At 40.5% G+C, this 21,305-nt stretch overlaps 1 protein-coding gene across 25 annotated transcripts in view; it reads right to left on the bottom strand.

Moving 5' to 3' along the window:
- Positions 1 to 21,305, bottom strand: part of TRPM3 (transient receptor potential cation channel subfamily M member 3) — a 920,173-nt gene that overhangs the window by 104,228 nt on the left and 794,640 nt on the right. For all 25 annotated transcript variants that reach the window (XM_037997448.2, XM_073021525.1, XM_073021526.1 and 22 more), the window contains 2 exons: positions 5,153 to 5,253; positions 3,607 to 3,741 (listed from right to left, as the gene is read on the bottom strand). In XM_037997448.2, the coding sequence (XP_037853376.1) occupies positions 3,607 to 3,741; positions 5,153 to 5,253 (236 nt within the window). The remainder of the gene's footprint in view (positions 1 to 3,606; positions 3,742 to 5,152; positions 5,254 to 21,305) is intronic.

The following is a 21,305-nucleotide window of genomic DNA, read 5'->3' as shown; positions in this document are numbered from 1 at the left end:
TTTGTTTTGTTTTGATGCAGGTTCTTCTGTTACCCAGGCTGGAGTGCAATGGCGTAATCACAGCTTACTGCAGCCTTGAATTCTTGGGCTCCCTTTAGCACCCTGAGTAGCTGGGACTACAGGTATACAACACCATGCCTGGCTAATGTTTTTATTTAAAAAATATTTTTAGAGATGGGATCTCACTATGTTGCCCAGGCTTGTCTTGAATTCTTGGCCTCAAGCAATCCTCCCACCTCAGCCTCCCAAAGTGCTGGGATTATAGGCGTAAACCACCGCACCGGCCATACCTGTTTCTTCTAAACAAACACATTGGCAGATTTTTGAATTGTATTCCCTCAAGCAAAAGTATTTGAGGTTCTAGGTTCAAACTTTGTAAGGGAGGTTGTCAACTCTGTTGACAGCTGGGCCAAAATGTGATGGAAGAAGCCAGTTTTGCAGCCGGGGACCAGGATGAGGGTGGGAGAACAATAGGCCCCATTGACCGCATTGGAAATACACTTGGGCACTTTGCCATTGCAACTTGTTTATTACTCATTATGAATGAGAAATTGTCTAAGAAGAAGGTTGGCCAACTTTTTCTGTAAAAGGCCTAAGAGTAAATACTTTAGACTTTGTGGGTCACACAGTCTTTACTGAAACTGTTCAACCCTGCGGTAGTAAATGTGCAAGTAGCCATAGCTCATATGTAACAAATGAGCCTGGTCATGATTCAATGAAATTTTAATTATTGGCACAGAAAGTCAAATTTCATATTATTTTAATGTGTCATAGAATATAGTATTTTTCTTTTGATTGTTTCAACCATTAAAAAGGTAAAAAAAAAAAAAAATCTTAGCTTGCAGCGCATACAGAGACAGGCAGCAGGCTGGATTTGGATGACAGTTTGCTGCAACTTGATTTAAAGAAAAAGCCACAGACTGTTTGGGAAAAAAAGAGTTTTGTAAAAAAAGATGGATGTTTGTTTGAGGTAAATATAAAGTGAAATAAGTTGCCATTCTATTGTCTTTTAGAATAGGAACGTGAGATAAAATCCAAGATGCCTAATTAAATTTGAATTTCAGATAAACAACGTACAATTTTAACCTAAGTATGTCCCATACAATCTTTGGGATATAACAAAATTGTTTGTTGTTAATCTGAAATTCACATTTAAGTGGGCATTCCTGCATTTTATTTGCTAAATCTCGTTAGATTATTAGAGAATCTAAAATAGTGATGGCTTTTTTCTTTCTTTTTTTTTTTTTTTTTAGTTAGTCTTGCTCTGTCACCCAGGCTGGAGTGCAGTGGTGTGATCTCAGCTCACTGCAACCTCCACCTCCAGGGTTCGAGCAATTCTCCTGTCTCAGCCTCTGGAGTAGCTGGGATTACAGGCATGCACCACCACGCCCAGCTAAATTTTGTATTTTTAGTAGAGATGGAGTTTCATCATGTTGGCCAAGCTGGTCTCAAACTCCTGACCTCAAGTGATCCGTCCGCCTCAGCCTCCCAACCTGCTGGGAAGCCACTGCGCCAAGCCAATGGCAAATTCTTAAGCACTTTTGCAACCATTCAAGTATTTAGACAGGTCTATGAACTGCTGCAATGACCTGCCCATTCATGTGGACGTGCCCATCAGAGCTCTTTTTCCACTGAGGGGATGCTGGATTGTGCAGTGATTGAACCTACAGACTCTGGAGTCGGAGTGCCTGCCTCTACACCTCTGCCGCTTACCGGCTCTGAACGCGGGCAAGCTACTTAACTGTGACTCAGTTTTATCATCTTTAAAATGGGAATGATAGTATCACTTTATCTGATGGGGTTGTTGTGAGGATTAAATGATACAATGTTTATAAAGCTATTAAAAATGGTGCTTAATGCCAATCAGTGTTAGCTATTATTATTACTGAGGCTATTTACTGTTCCATAATCCTCAACAAAGTATTCTGGGAAGCCACCACCAGCAGATTGAAGTGATCAAACTTACTGGCCTTTCTCAGTCTAGAATTTTCCTACCCCCCACCCCCCGCCCCAGTCTTTGGAATAAATTACTCTACTCCCTTGATTTGCTAATTGATAGGCCATTCAATGCTTGTCTTTATTTATTCATTTTTTCAAGTTGAAGACCCATCATTCTTCCTGAAAGTCTCAGTATGCTGAACCAAGAAAAGTCTGTGGAGAAAACAGAAACCGGGAGCCATTCTGCTAATAACCTGTTTCTATTTTTTGCAGATGGTGCCACGGTGGTACCATCTAACAACTACCACTGGCTGGGGACAGGAAATAAGCTCCATCCTGCTTGCCCTCTGTGTGATGGGACAGAGACGTTGTGAAAATGAGGGGTAGAATAATCTCAGAGACAAAAGCTTGGGTTCGGTACTTACTGGCTTCTTTCTTAGGAGTTTTGTGACCTTGAATTCACCTTGGCCTCTGCTATGGTTTGAATGTTTGTGTCCTCTCCAAAATTCATGCTGAAACTTAATTTCCAATGTACTAGTGTTAAGAAGTGGGGCATTTAACATGTATACCTGTGTAACGAACCTGCACATTCTGCACATGTATCCTAGAACTTAAAGTATAATAATAATAATAGAAAAGAAGTGGGGCCTTTGGGAGGTGATCAGGTCCTGAGGGTTCCTCCTCTGTAAGGGAGATTAAGGCCATTATAAGAGAAGCTTCACACAACATTCAGGCCTTTTGCCCTCTGTCTCTTCAGCCTTGTGAGGACACAGCATTTGTCCCTTCTGGAGAACGCAAAAACAAGGTGCCATTTTGGAAGCGAAAAGCAGCCTTCGCGAGACACCGAACTTTCCAGAGCCTTGATTTTAGACTCTCCGGCCTCCAGAACCCAGAGAAACAAATTTCTATTGTTTATAAATTACTGAGTCTCAGGTATCTTGTTACTGTAGTACAAATGGACGAAGACAGCCTCAGTTTCCTCATTTGTTAAATGGGGGAAAAATTTCTGCTCTTTAAACTTCACTGGATTTTAGTACGAGCTCAGAGCCAATGCACTTAACTAGTGTGAATGCTCTCAATAACTTCATCAACAGTAGTTTTACCTATGATTACTCCTTGGTATCCCTAGTGAGTAAATTACCAAATCATTACTAAGCTTAAAAAACAAAGAAACAAAAACCCAAAATTTTTGAGTAACTCTAAAGAAGAGATATTTTACCTTTTATTCCATTTTATAACTGAACTATGAAGAATGAACTTCATAGCTCTGAGGATAACAAAATGGTGTAGGATACTTAATTGGCCTTTTTTGATGCTTAGAGTTAAATCAGTCCTCCTTTGCTAATTGCCTCTAACACCCTCTGGCCTTATAGAACAAACTGTGTTCTCATTTCTGGAGCCTCGTGGTTTTGTGTAAGAATATGAGAATGATACACTCAGGTTATCACACAACTTTTTGCCTTAGATGCTGACAACTGAGCAACTAAAACAAGCGGAATCTTGGTGACTTGGTGTTTGTCATCTATGTAGGTCTAAGGGAGTATTTATGATCAATGAACCATGCACTTGGAGAGGAGAAGGGAAGAGAATCACAGGCATATGGGGGGCAGGAGAAGGTAAAACAAACGAACAAAAAAGAAAATAAAAAGTGCCTTAGTTTGGCCCTACCGTATTGTACAATTCCTCTAGTCTGGAGATGGTGAGAAAACGGTGCATGCTTACTCCATTCTCTATGAGTAATTTCACAAAATCCACTCTGTCCAGAACTAAGGCATCCAACATGGCTTGCTCCAGAGATCCCACCTGCAAACCAAGTCACTGAGTTAGTCTGCCCCAGGGTCTATCTAGGACTGCAGTTCTTTAGTGTTCACTTGAACAGCTTAGAAAGGGATGCCTTTGACATCTGGTAAACCTTCATCACATCTAAGAACATGCTAGCAAGACTGTTCACAGATTCACTTTTGGGACAGCCACAACCTCTCCCATGTTTGGGGGCCTGTCTTTGCAAATAAAAGTCAAGCATTTCTAGTTCCAAAAACTATTTCTTCCCTGAATCTCTTGTTCTGGATCCCAAGAAGGTGCAAGTATTCACAAGGTTTTTCCCCTTGCAATTATCTGATCAAACGTCTCAACACCAGTGAAGTGTCAAAGGGGGTACTTTGCTGTCTTCATTTTTGTTATCCTTAGGCTCTGAGGGAGACCACAGGCCAAAGTGAGAAGAGGGTCCCAAGTCAACAGACCAAAGGCCCTAAATCAATGCTGGGTCTCTGTGTAGAAGCAAGACTACAAAGATGTCACTGAACTGAAAAACAAAACAAAACAAAACAACAAAGCAGAACAACCAGCCTACTTTCTGGATTTGCCAGTGGCTTAGATTTTTATTCAATTCATTTCACAAAAATGTCACAGGGTCTAGACTCTAACAAATCTTTCCATGTTAGCAATCCACCAGCACTGAGTGAAGACAGGGCTCAATCCCAGGCAGAGACTCTCTAGGGGAAAGGAAGTAGTAAGATAAGGCCTGCCAGTGAGTGCTGTGATTCCAGGCACAGACATCAAGTTTCAGGCTGCTGGGCTGCCTCCTGTGGACGCATACATATACCACCTGATGGCCAATCTCTCAAATTTTTATTTTTGGTAGAGTCAATTGAGGAAAGCAAACCAAGAACAGTTATATAAAGCATTGGTTTCCTCATGTTGTTCTTTGCAAATAGGGAGGACCTGTGCTCAGCTACCAGGACCAGATGGTGCCTGCACAGGGAAGACTGCTAATTCTGCATCCTGAGGTGTGACCCAGCCATAAACCAGCGGGGGCTGCCACCACTTGGGCAGCAACCTCTTCCCTTTGCCTCTATCAAAGACAATCAGAAGCAAATTAATAATTCTACCCCTTCCTTAATTTTAATACAGCTTTGTCTTATATTTTTTTCAGATGTATTCAAATAAATAGCATCATTTGCAGCTGAAAATTGCTATTAAAGACAACTCATAGAGATGGAAATATTTGGAGTTGTGTTCAGTTGAAATTTCCACTAGATGGCGGTGCTTTCCTAAATATGAGAAAAGGAGCCCAGGACAGGAACTTGGCTGCCAAGGAACACGTTCCATCTTAAAGAAAAGGCAATCGTTTTCTGAGCCCATCTCAGAGGCTCCTTAGACAAATACCCTTGCCCAACCAAAGTGGGCTTTTCACGGGTGACGACATATACTCTACCGGCCACTGTTGCCCGTAAATAAAGATCTGGCTGCGAGCGATGTCAACTCTGTTCCAGGCTAAAGCTAAGCTCAGTTGGTCTGGGGCCGAGGCATTGGCTCCTGTGTGAGGACAAGTGGGAGAAAAGAGTGGAAGAGAGAAAACAACGATCAGTTATTACACCAAGAGCACCTGCTCCATCCCTCTGCCATTAATGCCCCTATTCCTGAAGAACGACTTGGCTATCCAGCAGGTTTCTCAAACTTGGTGTTATTGACATTTTGGGTAACTCTTTGTCATGGGGCTTTCCTGTATATTGTAGATTATTATTATTATTACAATTTTTTTAACTTTTTTGTTGTTGTTGTTGTTGTTGAGACGGAGTCTCGCACTGTCGCCCAGGCTGGAGTGCAGTGGCGCGATCTCGGTTCATTGCAAGCTCCGCCTCCCGGGTTTACGCCATTCTCCTGCCTCAGCCTCCCGAGTACTGGGACTACAGGCGCCCGCCACCTCGCCTGGCTAGTTTTTTGTATTTTTTAGTAGAGACGGGGTTTCACCGTGTTAGCTTTTTAAAAAGAAGGTCTTTGAAGCTCCACGCTTTTTTGATATATAATACTTGTACATGTTTATGGTGTGCATGTGATATTTTGATGTACGCATACAAGTTCATTGTAGATTATTAATAGCACACTTTGACTGAACCCAGTAGACGTCAATAGCACTTCCCGTCCCCATCCTCCCAGACATGATGCTCAAAAATGTATTCAGACATTGCCAAATGCCCCCATGTGTGAAGGAAGCAAAACTGGCTTGGTGGACAGCACTACTCTACAGTCTGGCTAGGCAAAGTGTGGTTCACAGAGCAGCTGCAGCAGCACCACCCTGGCACTTGTTAGAAATGCAAGCCTCAGGCCCTGTCCCAGACCTACTAAACCAGAATCTGTGTTTTCACAAGATCCCAGGTGACTTGTGTGCACACTCAATTTCGAGAAGCTCTGCTCTACCACACATTTTGCTTCTGCTGGCCAAATCATTAGTTTCAAGGCATCCCTTGAATAGTATTTTGCATGGGAAGGGTGCTCTCATCAACTAGTGTACCAACTTGCCACTTTCCTGAAAAAGACTTAGGAAGGTCTTTTAACAGAGAGGCAAACTAGTGGCTTAGGTTTACTTTGATTTGTGGGCAGAAGCCATTGGAACTATTTCTCAGGTTCTCATTTTTCTCCAGATTCTGTCTCTAGAGCTGTGCGGTTCACAGGTGGCTAAGTTTAAATTAATTAAAATTAAAGAAAATTAAAGTTATAATTCCTCAGTCAGGCTAGCCACATTTTAATAACTTAATAGTTCCATGTGGCTAGTAACTATTGAACTGGAAAGCACAGATATAGAACATTTCTATCATCACAGGAAGTTCTATCAGCCCAGAGCTCGCCTAGGTGAACGCATCCTGCCCATAGAGACAGCCTGCCAAGCAGCTGGAGGGGAAGCCGGAAATGGAGGCAGTGCAGTAACTAGAGGAACATTAGGCTCCAGGCAGGGGGTCCAAGTGAGAGTCCCTGTGGCTGTATGGACTCCTCTCAGCCACTGTTGATCATCCGTGAAATGGAGGCAATAAGTATTATCTGGTTTACGTGGCTGGGGTGTGAGACTGAAGTGAGATTGTATAAGTGAATTCATGTGTAAACAAGTTTTTCACAATTCACCAACACCCTTAGTTCACTGAAGAAGAGACACCCCTAAATATTTGCCCAGCTTCATGCTGCTGGATATCTCATGATCAGGGAGGAGGATAAAGACACAATCTTCCTTGGCTCAGAGTTTTTAAACATCAAACATGTGCTGGGCAAAGTATTGGGCACTTCCACATGTCATATGTAACATCCCAATTAATCTAGGGACTGGGTCTTATTGTCCCCTGTCTCACTGAAACACATGAGACTACTGAGATCCACGGAGGTTGAATAGTCAAAGATAAAACAGCTACTAACAGGGTAAGTGGAACAAGTATTCATCAAACCAGAGGTGAGAGTCAGATCTGGAGAATTCTTCTTCATCATTGTTGCTTCTGATGTTTGGGAAAGAAAGATAGCAAATGTGTACACTGTTCATTCCTCTGGGTTCGCCAGCAGTCAAAACCAGAAACAATGAGGAGGGGGGCAGGGTTCCTGGTGGTTAACTCGTATCAGTGATTCCCAAACTTTGCTGCACATTAGAATCACCTGGGAAGCTTTGCTCAGGGTGCATCCCATACCGATTAAATCATGTTGCTTGGGATGGGATCCAGGCGTGGATATTTTTAAAGCTCTCCAGGTGCTTCCAATATGCAGCAGAGGCTGGGAACTACTGCGCTGTGTGCCTCCTTTCCTGCTTACCCTCGCCTCTTCCCTCTGGGCTCCGAGATACTGACATTATACATTAGGCAAAAAATATTTGCTAAGTGAATACTTCTCAAATTTTAGCATGCGTAAGTACAACTCGGAGAACTTTTTAAGACACAGATTCTTGGGCCCCAGCTGCAGACCTGATTCAGTAGCTCTTGGGTGGGGCCTAAGGTTCTGTGTGTCTAACAAGCTCCCAGATGAGGCCGCTGCTGCTGATCTGGGGCCATGTTTTGAGTCACAAGGCCCTTGAGAGCTGTGGTGCTCCGTTCCCTTCATAGGTTGAAGAGCATTTCTGATTCTGGTGTCCACACGTTAATGCCCTTATTATTGACCACATACTTGAAGTAAATTTATTAGTGTTTACAATGATGAATATCATTTCAGCTTTCACCTGGAATTTTCCATTAAAAATTATTTATCTCCTCAGGTAACAACAGGGACTGCACACTCATACCAGGGTAACTGGCATACACAAGTGATAAGTAGAAATGTGTCAAAATATACTGTCATCAATTTGGGGAGGAAAAGAAGTGAAGGTTCATTGCGATTGCTTTTGGAAAGGTAGCACTTTACGTGTTCCTTTGCTTCTTTGGCTGGTCTACTGGTTGGTGCTGACTTGCTGGAAAGGTTTAATCATTCCCTTTGCCATTTGTATGTTACAAATTAGTATATCACCCAAGTCAATAATAGCAGCTCAAGCCTGAACAGGGACACATAGCAGGAAGCAGTTATTGAGGTCAAGGTGAGTTACAGGCCTGAATGTAATTAGGCAAGTGTCAAATGAAAGCATGAAACCAACGAATCTTGACTTTCAAACATTGAAAATACATCACTCAAGAACGGCCGTGGGTGACAGTTTGGATCAGTGGTTCTCAGCTAGGGTGACCAGCCATCCAGGCTTGCACAGTGTAGTCATAGTGTTAGCATTTAAATTCCTGTACTCTGGGAGATGTGTCAATCCTGAATAAACCTGGTGGCTGGTCACCCTATTCTCAACTATGACTGTGCACTTGGAATTGCCTAAAGAGCTTTAAAATATACTCATGCCTGGGGCACACCCCCACAGATTCTAGTTTAATTGGTTCTGGGCATTGCAGTTTTTAAAAATTCCCCAGTGATTCTAATGTGAGGATAAAATTAAGAATGTCTAGTGTAGATAGCATATGTTCATTCATTCACTCATTCATCTGTTTGTTCATTTATTTATGCATTCAAAGATAATGATTTTATGCCTCCTCATATGGGAGGCAGTATGCCAGCATGAGGACCACGATGTATAAAGCAGAATACTTTGTCTTGAGAGCTTACAGTCAAGAGGAGAAGTCTGTAATTAAATACATTCTTTCATGCAGTAATTCATTTATGTCCTCAACAGATATTCGTTGAATACTTTCTCTGCTGGGAACTGATTTGTCATTGAACATCCAGTGACAAACAAAGTAGCTAAGGTCAACCTCTTCACAGAGCTTACATTCTACTGGTAGCAGGGAAGTACTCGGAAGTAAGCAAATAAACTCATGAACAGCATACTTTCAGACTATATAAGTGCTGTGAAGGAGCAGTGCCACTCCTTGGGTATGTGGGACCTGTGCTTATAGAAACAAATCAATGTAGCAGAACCATTCTGGCTATCCGATCTTGCATGTCCCCACGACAGAAGTATTTTGCCAATTGGCTGGAGCAATCTGATGGCCAGGCTGCCCTCCTGAAATGAGGGCTAAACATGGAGTCATTGGACAACCAACGACAAAAACCACACGATTATCTCAATAGATGCAAAAAAGGCCTTCAATAAAATTCAACACCCTTCATGCTGAAAACTCTCAATAAACTAGGTATTGATGGAATGTATCTCAAAATAATAAAAACTATTTATGACAAACCCACAGCCAATATCATACTGAATGGGCAAAAGCTGGAAGTATTCCCTTTGAAAACTGGCACAAGACAAGGATGCCCTCTCTCACCACTCCTATTCAACACAGTATTGGAAGTTCTGGCCAGGGAAATCAGGCAAGAGAAAGAAATAAGGGGTATTCAAACAGGAAGAGAGGAAGTAAAACTATTTCTGCTTGCAGATGACATGATTGTATATTCAGAAAACCCCACCGTTTCAGCCCCAAATCTCCTTTAGCTGATAAGCAACTTCAGCAAAGTCTCAGGATACAAAATTAATGTGCAAAATCACAAGTATTTCTATACACCAATAATAGACAAACAGAAAGCCAAATCATGAGTGAACTCCCATTCACAATTGCTACAAAGAGAATAAAATACCTAGGAATAAAACTTACAAGGGATGTGAAGGACCTGTTCAAGGAGAACTATAAACCTCTGCTCAAGGAAATAAGAGAGGACACAAACAAATAGAAAAACATTCCATGCTCATGGATAGGCAGAATCAATATTGTGAAAATGGCCATACTGCCAAAAGTAATTTATAGATTCAATGCTATTCCCATCAAGCTACCATCGACTTTCTTCACAGAATCAGAAAAAACCTATCTTAAATTTCATATGGAACCAAAAAAGGGCCTACATAGCCAAGACAATCCTAAGCAAAAATAACAAACCTGGAGGCATCACACTTCCTGTCTTCAAACTATACTACAAGGCTACAGTAACAAAAACAGCATGGTATGGGTACCAAAACAGATATATAGATCAATGGAACGGAGCAGAGGCCTCAGAAATAATGCCACACATCTACAACCACCTGATCTTTGATAAACATGACAAAAACAAGCAATGGGGAAAGGATTCCCTATTTAATAGTGTTTGGAAAACTGGCTAGCCATATGCAGAGAAGTGAAACTGGACCCCTTCCTTACATCTTATACAAAAATTAACTCAAGGTGGATTAAAGACTTAAACATAAAACCCAAAACCATAAAAACCCTAGAAGAAACCTAGGCAATACCATTCAGGACATAGGCATGGGCAAAGTCTTCATGACTACAACACCAAAAGCAATGGCAACAAAAGCCAAAACTGACAAATGGGATCTAATTAGATTGAAGAACTTCTGCACAGCAAAAGAAACTATCATCAGAATGAGCAGGCAACCTACAGAATGGGAGAACATTTTTGCAATCTATCCATCTGACAAAGGGCTAATATCCAGAATCTATAAAGAACGTAAACAAATTTGCAAGAAAAAAAAAACTCCATCAAAAAGTGGACAAAGAATATGAACAGACACTTCTCAAAAGAAGACATTTGTGCAGCCGACAAACATATGAAAAAAAGTTAATCATCACTGGTCATTAGAGAAATTTAAATCAAAGCCACAATAAGACACCAACTCACGCTAGTTAGAATGGCAATCATTAAAAAGTCAGAAAACATTTGCTGGAGAGGATGTGGAGAAATAGGAATGCTTTTTCACTGTTGGGAGTGTAAATTAGTTCTTTCATTGTGGAAGACAGTGTGGCGATTCCTCAAGGATCTAGAACCAGAAATACAATTTGACCCAGTAATCCCATTACTGGGTATGTACCCAAAGGATTATAAATCATTTTACTATGAAGACACATGCACACGTATGTTTATTGAAGCACTATTCACAATAGCAAAGACTTGGAAACAACCACAATGCCCATCAATGATAGACTGGATAAAAAAAAATGTAGTACATATACACCATGGAATACTATGCAACCATAAAAAAGGATGAGTTCATGACTTTTGTGGGGACATGGATGAATCTGGAAACCATCATTCTCAGCAAACTAACACAGGTACAGAAAACCAAACACTGCATGTTCTCACTCGTAAGTGGGAGTTGAACAATGAGAAAACACAGACACAGGGAAGAGAACATCACACACCAGGGCCTGTTAGGGGGTGAGGAGCTAGGGGAGGGATAGCATTAGGAGAAATACCTAATGTAGATGATGGGTTGATGGGTGCAGCAATCTACCATGCCACATGTATACCTATGTAACAAACCTGCATGTTCTGCACATGTATCCCAGAACTTAAAGTAGAATAATAAAAAATAATCAATGGAACTAAGAGTTGGTTTTTTGAAAAAATACGTAAGATTGATAGACCACTAGCTAGACTAATAAAGAAAAAATAGAGAAGATCCAAATAAACACAATCAGAAATGACAAAGATAACATTACCACTGACCGCATGGAAAAAACAAAAAACAAAAAACCTCAGAGGGGCACCTCTATGCACAAGAACTAGAAACCTAGAAGAAATCAATAAATTCCTTGTAACATACAACCTCCCAAGATTGAACCAGGAAGAAACTGAATACCTGAACAGACCAATAGCAAGTTCTGAAATGGAATCAGTAATAAAAAAATATACCAACAAGAAAATGCCCTGTACCAGAGAGATTCACAGCTAAATTTTATTAGACATATAAATAAGAGGTGGTACCAATCCTACTGAAAATATTCCAAAAAATTGGAGAGGAATGATGCTTCCTTAACTCATTTTATGAAGTCAGCATCATTCATAACCAAACCTGGCAGAGACACAATGAAAAAAAGAGAACTTCAGGCCAATATCCCTAATGAACACAGAAGCAAAAATTATCAACAAAATACTAGCAAATTGAATCCAGCAGCACATCAAAAAACTTATCCACCATGATCAAGCAGGCTTTTTTCCTGGCATGCAAGGTTGGTTCATCATACAAAAATAAATAAATGTGATTCATCACAAAACAGAACTAAAAACAAAAAACACATGATCATCTTCATAGACACAGAAAAAGCTTTCAACAAAATTCAGCGTCCCTTTATGTTAAAAACCTCCAACAAACTAGGCACTGAAGGAACATACCTTAAAAAAATAAGAGCCATCTATGACAAACCTACAGCCACCATCATACTGAACAGGCAAAAGCTGGAAGCATTCCCCTTGAGAACTGGAACAAGACAAGGATGCCCACTCTCACTACTTGTATTCAACATAGTACTAGAACCCCTAGACAGAGCAATCAGACAAAATAAGGAAATATAAGGCATCCCGATAGGAAGAAAGGAAGTCAAACTATCTTTGTTCACAGACAATATGATTCTATACATAGAAAGTCCCATGGTCTCTGCCCAAAGTCTCCTAGAACTGATAAGCACCTTCAGTAAAAATTCAGAATACAAAATAAATGTACAAAATCAGTAGTATTTCTATATACCAATAATGTCCAAGCTGAGAGACAAATCAAGAATGCAATCTCAGTCACAATAGCTACAAAAACAATAAAATATTTAGGAATACCTAGCTAACAAGGGTGGTGAAAGATCTCTGTAGCAAGAATTACAAAACACTATTGAAAGAAATCAGAGACAACATAAACAAATGGAAAAACATTACATGCTCATGGATAGGAATAATTAACATTGTTACAATGGCTATACTACTCAAAGCAACGTGCAGATTCAATGCTATTTGTATCAAATTAGCAGTGTAATTTTTCATAGAATTAGAAAAAACTGGCCAGGTATGGTGGCTTATGCCTGTATTCCCAGCATTTTTGGAGACAGAGGCAGGAAGATCACTTGAGCCCAGGAGTTTGAGACCAACCTGGGCAACACAGGGAGACCTCATCTCAATAAATAATACAAAATAGTAGACAGGCATGGTGGCATGTACCTGTGGTCCCAGCTACTTGGGAGGCCGAGATGGGAGGATCACTTGAGGCTGGGAGGTCGAGGCTGCAGTGAACCATGATCATGGCAGCCTGGGCATCAGAGTGAAATCACATCTCAGAAAAAAAGAAAAGGAAAACCTATTCTAAAATTCATATGCAACCCAAAAAAAGCCTGAAGAGCCAAAGCAATCCTAAGCAAAAAGAACAAAGCTGGAGGCATCACACTACCTGACTTCAAACTATACCACAAGGCTACAATAACAAAACCAGCATCATACTAGTACAAAAAAAGACACGTAAACCAATGGAACAGGTTAGAGAACCCAGAAACAAAGCCACATACCTACAGGAATCAGATCTTTCAGAAAGTCAACACTAGCAAGAAATAGGGCAAGGACTCCCTATTCAGTAAATGGAGCTGGGATAACTGGTTAGCCATATGCAGAAGATTGAAACTGGACCCTTTCCTTTCACTACATACAAGAATCAACTCAAGATGGATTAAAGGCTTAAATATAAAACCTAAACTATGAAAATCCCAAGAGAAAACCTAGGACATATCATTTTGGACATAGCACCTGGCACAGATTTCACAACAAAGACTCCAAAAGCAATTGCAACAAAACCAAATTAGACAAGTGAGACCTAATTAACCTAAGGAGCTTCTGTACAACAAAATAAACTATCAACAGAGTAAATGGACAACCTAAAGAATAGGAGAAAATATTTGCAAATTATACATCCAACAAAGGTCTAATATCCAGAATATATAAGGAACTTAAGCAAATTAACAAGTAAAAATAACCTCATTTAAAAATGGGCAAAAGACATAAACAGACACTTTTTTTTTTTTTTGAGATGGAGTCTCACTCTGTCACCAGGCTGGAATGGAATGGCTCGATCTCAGCTGACTGCAACCTCTGCCTCCCGAGTTCAAGCAATTCTCTTGCCTCAGCCTCCTGAGTAGCTGGGATTACAGGTGTCCACCACCATGCCTGGCTAATTTTTGCATTTTTAGGAGAGACACTGTTTTGCCATGTTGGCCAAGCTGGTCTTGAATTTCTGACCTCAAGCAATCTGCCAGCCTCGGCCTCCTAAAGTGCTGGGATTACAGGTGTGAGTCACCACACCCAGCTTCACAGATACTTCTTAAAAGAAGTATATACATGTGGCCAATAATCATGGGAAAAAATGCTCAGTATCACTAATCATTAGAGAAATGCAAATCAAAGCCAAAATGAGATACTATCTCACGCCATTCAGAATGGCTAGCACTAAAAAGTCAAAAAAATAACAGATTTTGGTGAGGTTGCAGAGAAAAGGGAATGCTTATATACTGCTATAATAAGCATTATTATAATGTAATGGGAATGTAAATTAGTTCAGCTCCTGTGGAAAGCTGTCCAGAGATATCTCAAAGAACTTAGAACTACCATTCAACCCAGTAATCCCATTACTGGGTATATATTCAAAGGAATATTAATTATTCTACCATAAAGACACATGCACATGTATTTTAACCACAGCACTTTTTGCAATAGCAAAGACATGGAATCAACCCTGCCCATTAATGGTGAATTGGATAAAGAAAATATGGTATATATACACCATGGAATATTACACAGCCTTAAAAAAGAATGAAATCGTGTCCTTTGCAGCAACATGGATGCAGCTGCAGGCCATTATTCTAAGCAAATTAACACAGAAACAGAAAGCCAAATATCAGTGTTCTCAATTATAAGTGGATGCTAAACACTGAGTACACATGGACACAAAGGGGAGAACAAGAGACACTGGGATTTACTTGAGGGTGGAGGGTGGGAGGAGGGTGAAGACTGAAAAATTAATCATTGAGTACTATGCTCACTGCTACCTGGATGATGAAATAGTTTGTACACAAAACCCCAGGGACATGCAATTTTCCCATGTAACAAACCTGCACATGTACCCCGAATCTAAAAAGTTGAAAGAGGAAAAAGAAAGTCTAAGGCCAGCTCAATTTTCCCCCTCATAAAAGACTTGATCATTTTGCCTGGAGGCCCAGGGTATCCTTTCGTTTTCTGTGAAGTTTAGTAACTTTATTAGGATCTTTCTGGGCATTGGCGATTGCGGGTCAGTTCTTCCTGGCATAAGGTGACTCTTTCAATATCTAGATCAAGTTTAATATTTTTTAAAAATGAAAACATAGCTAAATTATATTTTAAATTCTGTAATTATATTTTAAAAATTTGTTTTAATTCATTATTTTGGTTTCCTTCTTCAGAGACCAGTTATGCTTTTGTTGGATCTCCACTTTCTGTCATATAATTTCTCTTTAATCCCAATGAACTCTTTATTGCCACTTCATTTCATTTTGTTCACATTTCTATCCTCTGTGTCCCGCACTGGGTTTTTCACAATGTATATTTGATCTTGCACCATTTCTCATTTCATCTGCAATTCTGTGATGATTCCCCCACACTTCATTCCTGTGTGCTATTCATACTTTATCTCCTTTTGCTGCCTCATCGACTCTTACCTGAATTTTGGTATTTCAACCTTTAAGTATTTCTTCATAGATGGGTGCTTCAATAAGATTAAACATTTTTAAATGTTATGATACCTACTTATTCATAATGTTCATCTGTTCCCCAGAAAAATTTTTCTCCACTTTTTATCACAAAGTTTTTATTGAACAAAAGTAACATGACAATAAAAATGATACACATATGAAAGTGAATGAAGATCTGCAGTATAGAAAAGATGTGTACAAAGAGACCAACGTTCAGATTATATAGTTCTGTAAAACTTTAGCCATAGCAGTTTAATACTGATCAAGCAGACACATAAAAAGGGGAAAAATTTATTTAGTGTTTTTGAAACTTAGACTTCTGACTACCGAGAAACATTTCTATAAAGAGTATTATTCCTCTGTTAATAGATTTTTGCCCTTTTGTTATTCTTTCTTAGAATATCTCTGTATGCAGTCTATGCTAATCCCTTTTTTATTATTTATCATTTAATGAGTTGCATTACAACGGGCCCAGGATAGCATTTCAGGCTTGTTATTAATGATCACAACTGGAAGGCTTCCTTCTAATCTACTACAATGTCAGACTCCCTCCTGCAAGCATGGCTTATCTGCATAATTCAATACGTGGCCCACCGCCTCTATTTCTGTGTACTAAGTCAGGGACAGGAGGGCCCCCTGCCACCATCCAACTCACTCTTGTTTTTGCACATGCTGTTCCAGACAAAGGAGAGAACATTGCATGTTGGGGTGTTACTCACATCCAGGAATAATATTTTTGTTGGCCCTTTGTGAGGACTGCCACTGTTAATTTCTTTCTTTTTTTTTTTTGAGTTAAAGTATTTTATTTTGTGTTAGGGTCTTTTTCACATCTTGGTTACATGTGAAAACAAGTCATCTAGAGAACATATAGTGTGAATCTGCAAAAAGAACTGTGTAGATTGTTTCCTAAATTAAGCAAAACTTAGTTGTTCATGGTACAGGTTGTTCATGGTTACACAGTCATGGATTCTTGAAATGAGTGTCTTCTTATTAGCTGGGGGAGTTGTTTTGAGGGATTTCTCTCTTTTATAAGATAAGCTTTCATTCTTTCATATGAACATCACTGAACATCGAGTGTGAATCATCTTCAAGCCCACAACCTAATGGTTCTCCATTCACACATATTTATAGACTTCGCATGTCACCCCTGGGATGCTGGTACACTGAATGTGTTTCCTACTGGGAAATGTTAAGTGCTCCCAGGGAGCAGAGTCTAAATTAACAGAGTCTAAATTTGCCACTGTTAATTTCTATCTCCTCTGCTTTCACCCCTTCCTCCTTCCTCCCGCATAGCTCCTGCATATACAAACATTTTGGAATATAGTTCCTAGCTTCACCAAAAATGCAGTCTGATTGTTTTTCTTTCTTTTTTCTTTACTATTTCTTGAAGCTTTCCAGGAGAAGAAGAGAAGGATGAGTTCAGGTAGTCATGTCTACATTGGAAGTCGTGAAGGATTTTATAAGTAGAAGAGTGTCTTGATCAAAGCTTTGTGTTAGTATTATTATTATTTCTTTAACTGAAATATTGGGAATGGACAGGAATGTGCTCAATAGGAAGGAGGAAGACCCTTCAGAGGCCACTGCAATAAATCAAAGAAAAAATCCTGAAGGCCTAATGTTGCTGAGCAAGGAGGAAAATGAATAGATCAACATGGGATTGACAGGACAGATATTGTTGAGGCAAAAAATGCTCAGAATTGGCAAGCATTTTCTTGGACAAAGGGAGGAATTTGGAGGAGGCTTTGAACCTAGATAATTGAAAAGATTATATGAGCAGAAATAGGAAAATCAGGTGGAAATCAGGTTTTGGAGGAAAGATGATTACTTTGTTTATATTATTATTATAATTATATTTTTAAGACAGTTAATTTGATTGAATTTGAAGTGCTAAGTGACACCGGAGGGAGTGGTCCAGTAGGCAATCAGAATGGGGTGGGCAGGGAGGGAAGCCAGGGTTGGAGGCAGACCTAGAGGTTATTCATGTAGACATGATATTTGAAACCATGGGACTTTATAAGTTTGGTGGAAGGTGAAGTGAAGAAATAAGGATATTTAATGAAGAAGACAAAGGAGTGGTCAGAAAGGCAGAATACTCAGGAACTTTGACACCAAGGAAAAGTAAAAATAAATAGAGTTTTCATCTTACAGTGACAGCCAATTACATGCTGGGCATATTACATGTATGATCTCATTTAATGCTCACAAAAAATCTGTACAGTAAGTATCTATTCCCACTTTGCTAATTGGAAAATAGGCTCAGAGAGGCAGAGTAACTCATAGAATTAGGCTTTAAACTGTGGTTTCCCCTCAAAGTAGAAAATAGTTGCAGGAAGAAGTGGATAAAACCAACACTGCCAAAGTGACTGAGAGGTTCAGGAAGATGATTACTGGGGTTAGTAGACCATTTGGAATCTTCAGGAGTATGGAAAGCTGTGTGAATACATTTGATGGGGTAGAAGCTGGGATGCAAGAGTTTGCAGAGTGAGTGAGTGAGTCAAGAATTTAGAGTGCTGAAGGTGAGAAAGGTTGTAGGAAGCTGACTACCTCTCAGAGTTTGCTGGTTAAGAGGGAAAAGGTTAGATGCTACCTTGCAGGGCTTGGTGGAGAGTAGCCAAGGACTTCTTAGGTTGATGAGGGCCTTGAATGTGCTTATAGCAGAAAGGGGAAAAGCCCTTGGAAAGGGAAACAGTGAAAGTGTAAAAGGAAAGAGCAAGTACACGATGGATGAGATCCTAGAGAATGGAGGCCAGGGAGGATTTGGGTTTAGCCAAGAAGAGAGGTCTTCAGAGAGAGGAGGAAAAGCAAAGAGGGGGAGTGAATAAACTAATATTCATGAATGGAAAAGAAAGATAGGAAGGAAGCTTGGCTGAGACTGAATATTATAAGCAGTAACGGGGATACCATCTGCTGAAGGTGAGAGGGAATGGGGACTTGGAGAGAACGGAGGAATGTGGACAGTGTATTAGAGGATACGGCTTAAATGATGAGGGAGTTGCAGACCAGAATCAGGGACCACTTGAGGTAAGACATCACAAGCATGTCATGGCCTTAATGATTACATGTTGCAGGAAATAGTTGTTTGGGGATTTGAGCATCAGTGCTGGGGGAGTATTTTTCAAAAAACACCTTGAGAGTTGCTAAACACTTCAATGGGTTGTAAATGAAGGCTGTGGATCCTCCTTGGGAGAGTTGCTAAAGAAAAAGAGTCAGGTGTCTTATCTGACATGGATAGTATAAGTATGGTCTTGCTTGATGGACTAGGATGGGGAGGGAGCAGGATTTGCCAACCTTGCCATGTTCACAGTAGTGTCATGACTTGACGAAATACAGGATAATGCCACCCCTTCCTATAACAATGTTGAGGAACACTTCTTCTTGTTGTGGTCTTTGGATCTTTTTTGTCTTATCTAAATAATTTTGTCTGGATTAAATATTCTTCCTAGGGATTTGATTCGGTTCCACAAATATACTTTATTTGTAAATGTTGCAACTAAATGCAATAGGGTGCAGTCAATGAAAACCCATCCATCTGAAATTAAGGAAGATGGTGGGTAGGAGTCAGGACTAGCTTACAACCCCTGCTTGGACAAATAGAGCAGTGTGTGGAGACTCACATCATGAACTTTTGCTCCAAGAACTACCTCAGGAACATACCAGGAAAGCTGAGAGAATCCACAGACCCTTTGAAGGAACTGGATCACTGCTGCAGGTTCCCTGTGAGGCTGAAAAACTGAGTCTGCTTGGTTTCTCAATGGGGAGGCTAGTGGTCTGGGGCAAGTTCTCAGCCCTGGTCACTGGATGTCTGGAAATAGACTTGGTGCTGTTGTGGGGGCATGGTGGGAGTGAGACTGGCCTTTAGGACTATGGACTGGTGGGAGCAGGGTGAGGCCTGTGACTGCTGGTTTTCCCTCACTTCCCCGGTGACCTGTATGACTCAGTAGAGGCAACCATAATCCCCCTTGGAATATAACTCCATTGGACTGGGAACCACACCCCCATCCCCCACAGCAGCCACAGCAAGCCCTGCCCAAGGAGAGACTTAGCTCAGACACTCCTATCCCTGCCCCCACCTGGTGATCTTTCTCTATCCACCCTGGTAGCTGAAGACAAAGGTCAGAATCTCTTGGGAGCTCTATGGTCCTGCCCACTGCCTGAGAAACCTGAATACTTAACCAGGTGTCCCTAGGGCAAGCTTGCATCCTCCCTATAGGACCACAGTTGATGAGTTCTTGAAAGCGCCACCTCCTGGTTGGAGGCCAACCAACACAAAATCAGGGCACTAAACAAAGACACCACCAAGGACACTCAGAGTCCACTTCACTCTCCTGCTACCTCTACCAGAGCAGGTGCTGGTATCCATGGCTGCAAGACCTGAAGGCAATCACATCACAGGACTCCTTGCGGATACTCCCCAGTACCAGCCCAGAGCCCAGTAGCTCTGCTGGGTGGCCAGATCCAGAAGAGTAAAAACAATCACTGCGATTTGGCTCTCAGGAAGCCCCATTCCTAGGGGAAGGGGGAGAATATCACATTAGGGGAGAACCCCATTGGAAAAAAATAATCTGAACAGTAGCCCTGGAGACCCAGATCTTCCCTCTGACATAGTCTACCCAAATGAGAAGGAACCAGAAAAAAAATTCTGGTAATATGACAAAACAGGGTTTTTAACACCCCCAAAAGATCATGCCAGCTCACTAGCAACGGATCCAAACCAAGAAAAAAATCTCTGAATTGCCAGAAGAAGAATTCAGAAGGTCACTTATTAAGCTAATCAAGAAGGCACAAGAGAAGGGTGAAGTCCAACTTAAATAAATAAAAAATGTGATACAGGATTTGAAAAGAAAATTCTTCAGTGAAATAGCATAAATAAAAAATAATCACAACTTCTGGAAATCAAGGACACACTTAGAGAAATGCAAAATGCACTGGAAAGTCTCAGCAACAGAACTGAACAAGCAGAAGAAAGAACTTCAGAGCTCGAAGGGAAGGCTTTCAAATGAAACCAAATCATCAAAGACAAAGACAAAAGAATAAACAAAAATGAACAAAGCCTCCAAGAAGTTTGGGATTATGTTAAACGTCTAAACCTAAGAATAATTGTTGTTCCTGAGGAAGACAAGAAATCTAAAAGTTTGGAAAACATTTGAGGGAATAATCAAGGAAAACTTCCCAGCCTTGCTAGAGACCTAGACATCCAAATACAAGAAGCTCCAAGAACACCTGGGAAATTCATCGCAAAAAGATCATTGCCTAGGCACATCATCATCAGGTTATCTAAAGTCAAGATGAAGAAAAGAATCTTATGAGCTATGAGGCAAAAGTGTCAGGTAAACTATAAAGAAAAACCTATCAGATTAACAGATTTCTCAACAGAAACCCTACAAGCTAGAAGGGATTGGAGTCCTATATTTAGTCTCCCTAAACAAAATAATTATCAGCCAAGAATTTTACGTCCAGTGAAACTAAGCTTCATAAATGAAGGAAAGCTACAGTCTTTTTCAAACACTGAATTTGCCACTACCAAGCCAGCACTACGAGAACTGCTCAAATGAGCTCTAAACATTGAAACAAATCCAGAATCTACAAAGAACTTAAACAGATTTACAAGAAAAAAACAATGCCATCAAAAAG

The sequence above is a fragment of the Chlorocebus sabaeus genome, chromosome 12 (assembly GCF_047675955.1).
Source record: "Chlorocebus sabaeus isolate Y175 chromosome 12, mChlSab1.0.hap1, whole genome shotgun sequence".
Classification (NCBI taxonomy): domain Eukaryota; kingdom Metazoa; phylum Chordata; class Mammalia; order Primates; family Cercopithecidae; genus Chlorocebus; species Chlorocebus sabaeus.
The sequence above is the reverse complement of the archived record's forward strand: the minus strand, read 5'-3'. Positions and strand labels throughout refer to the sequence as shown.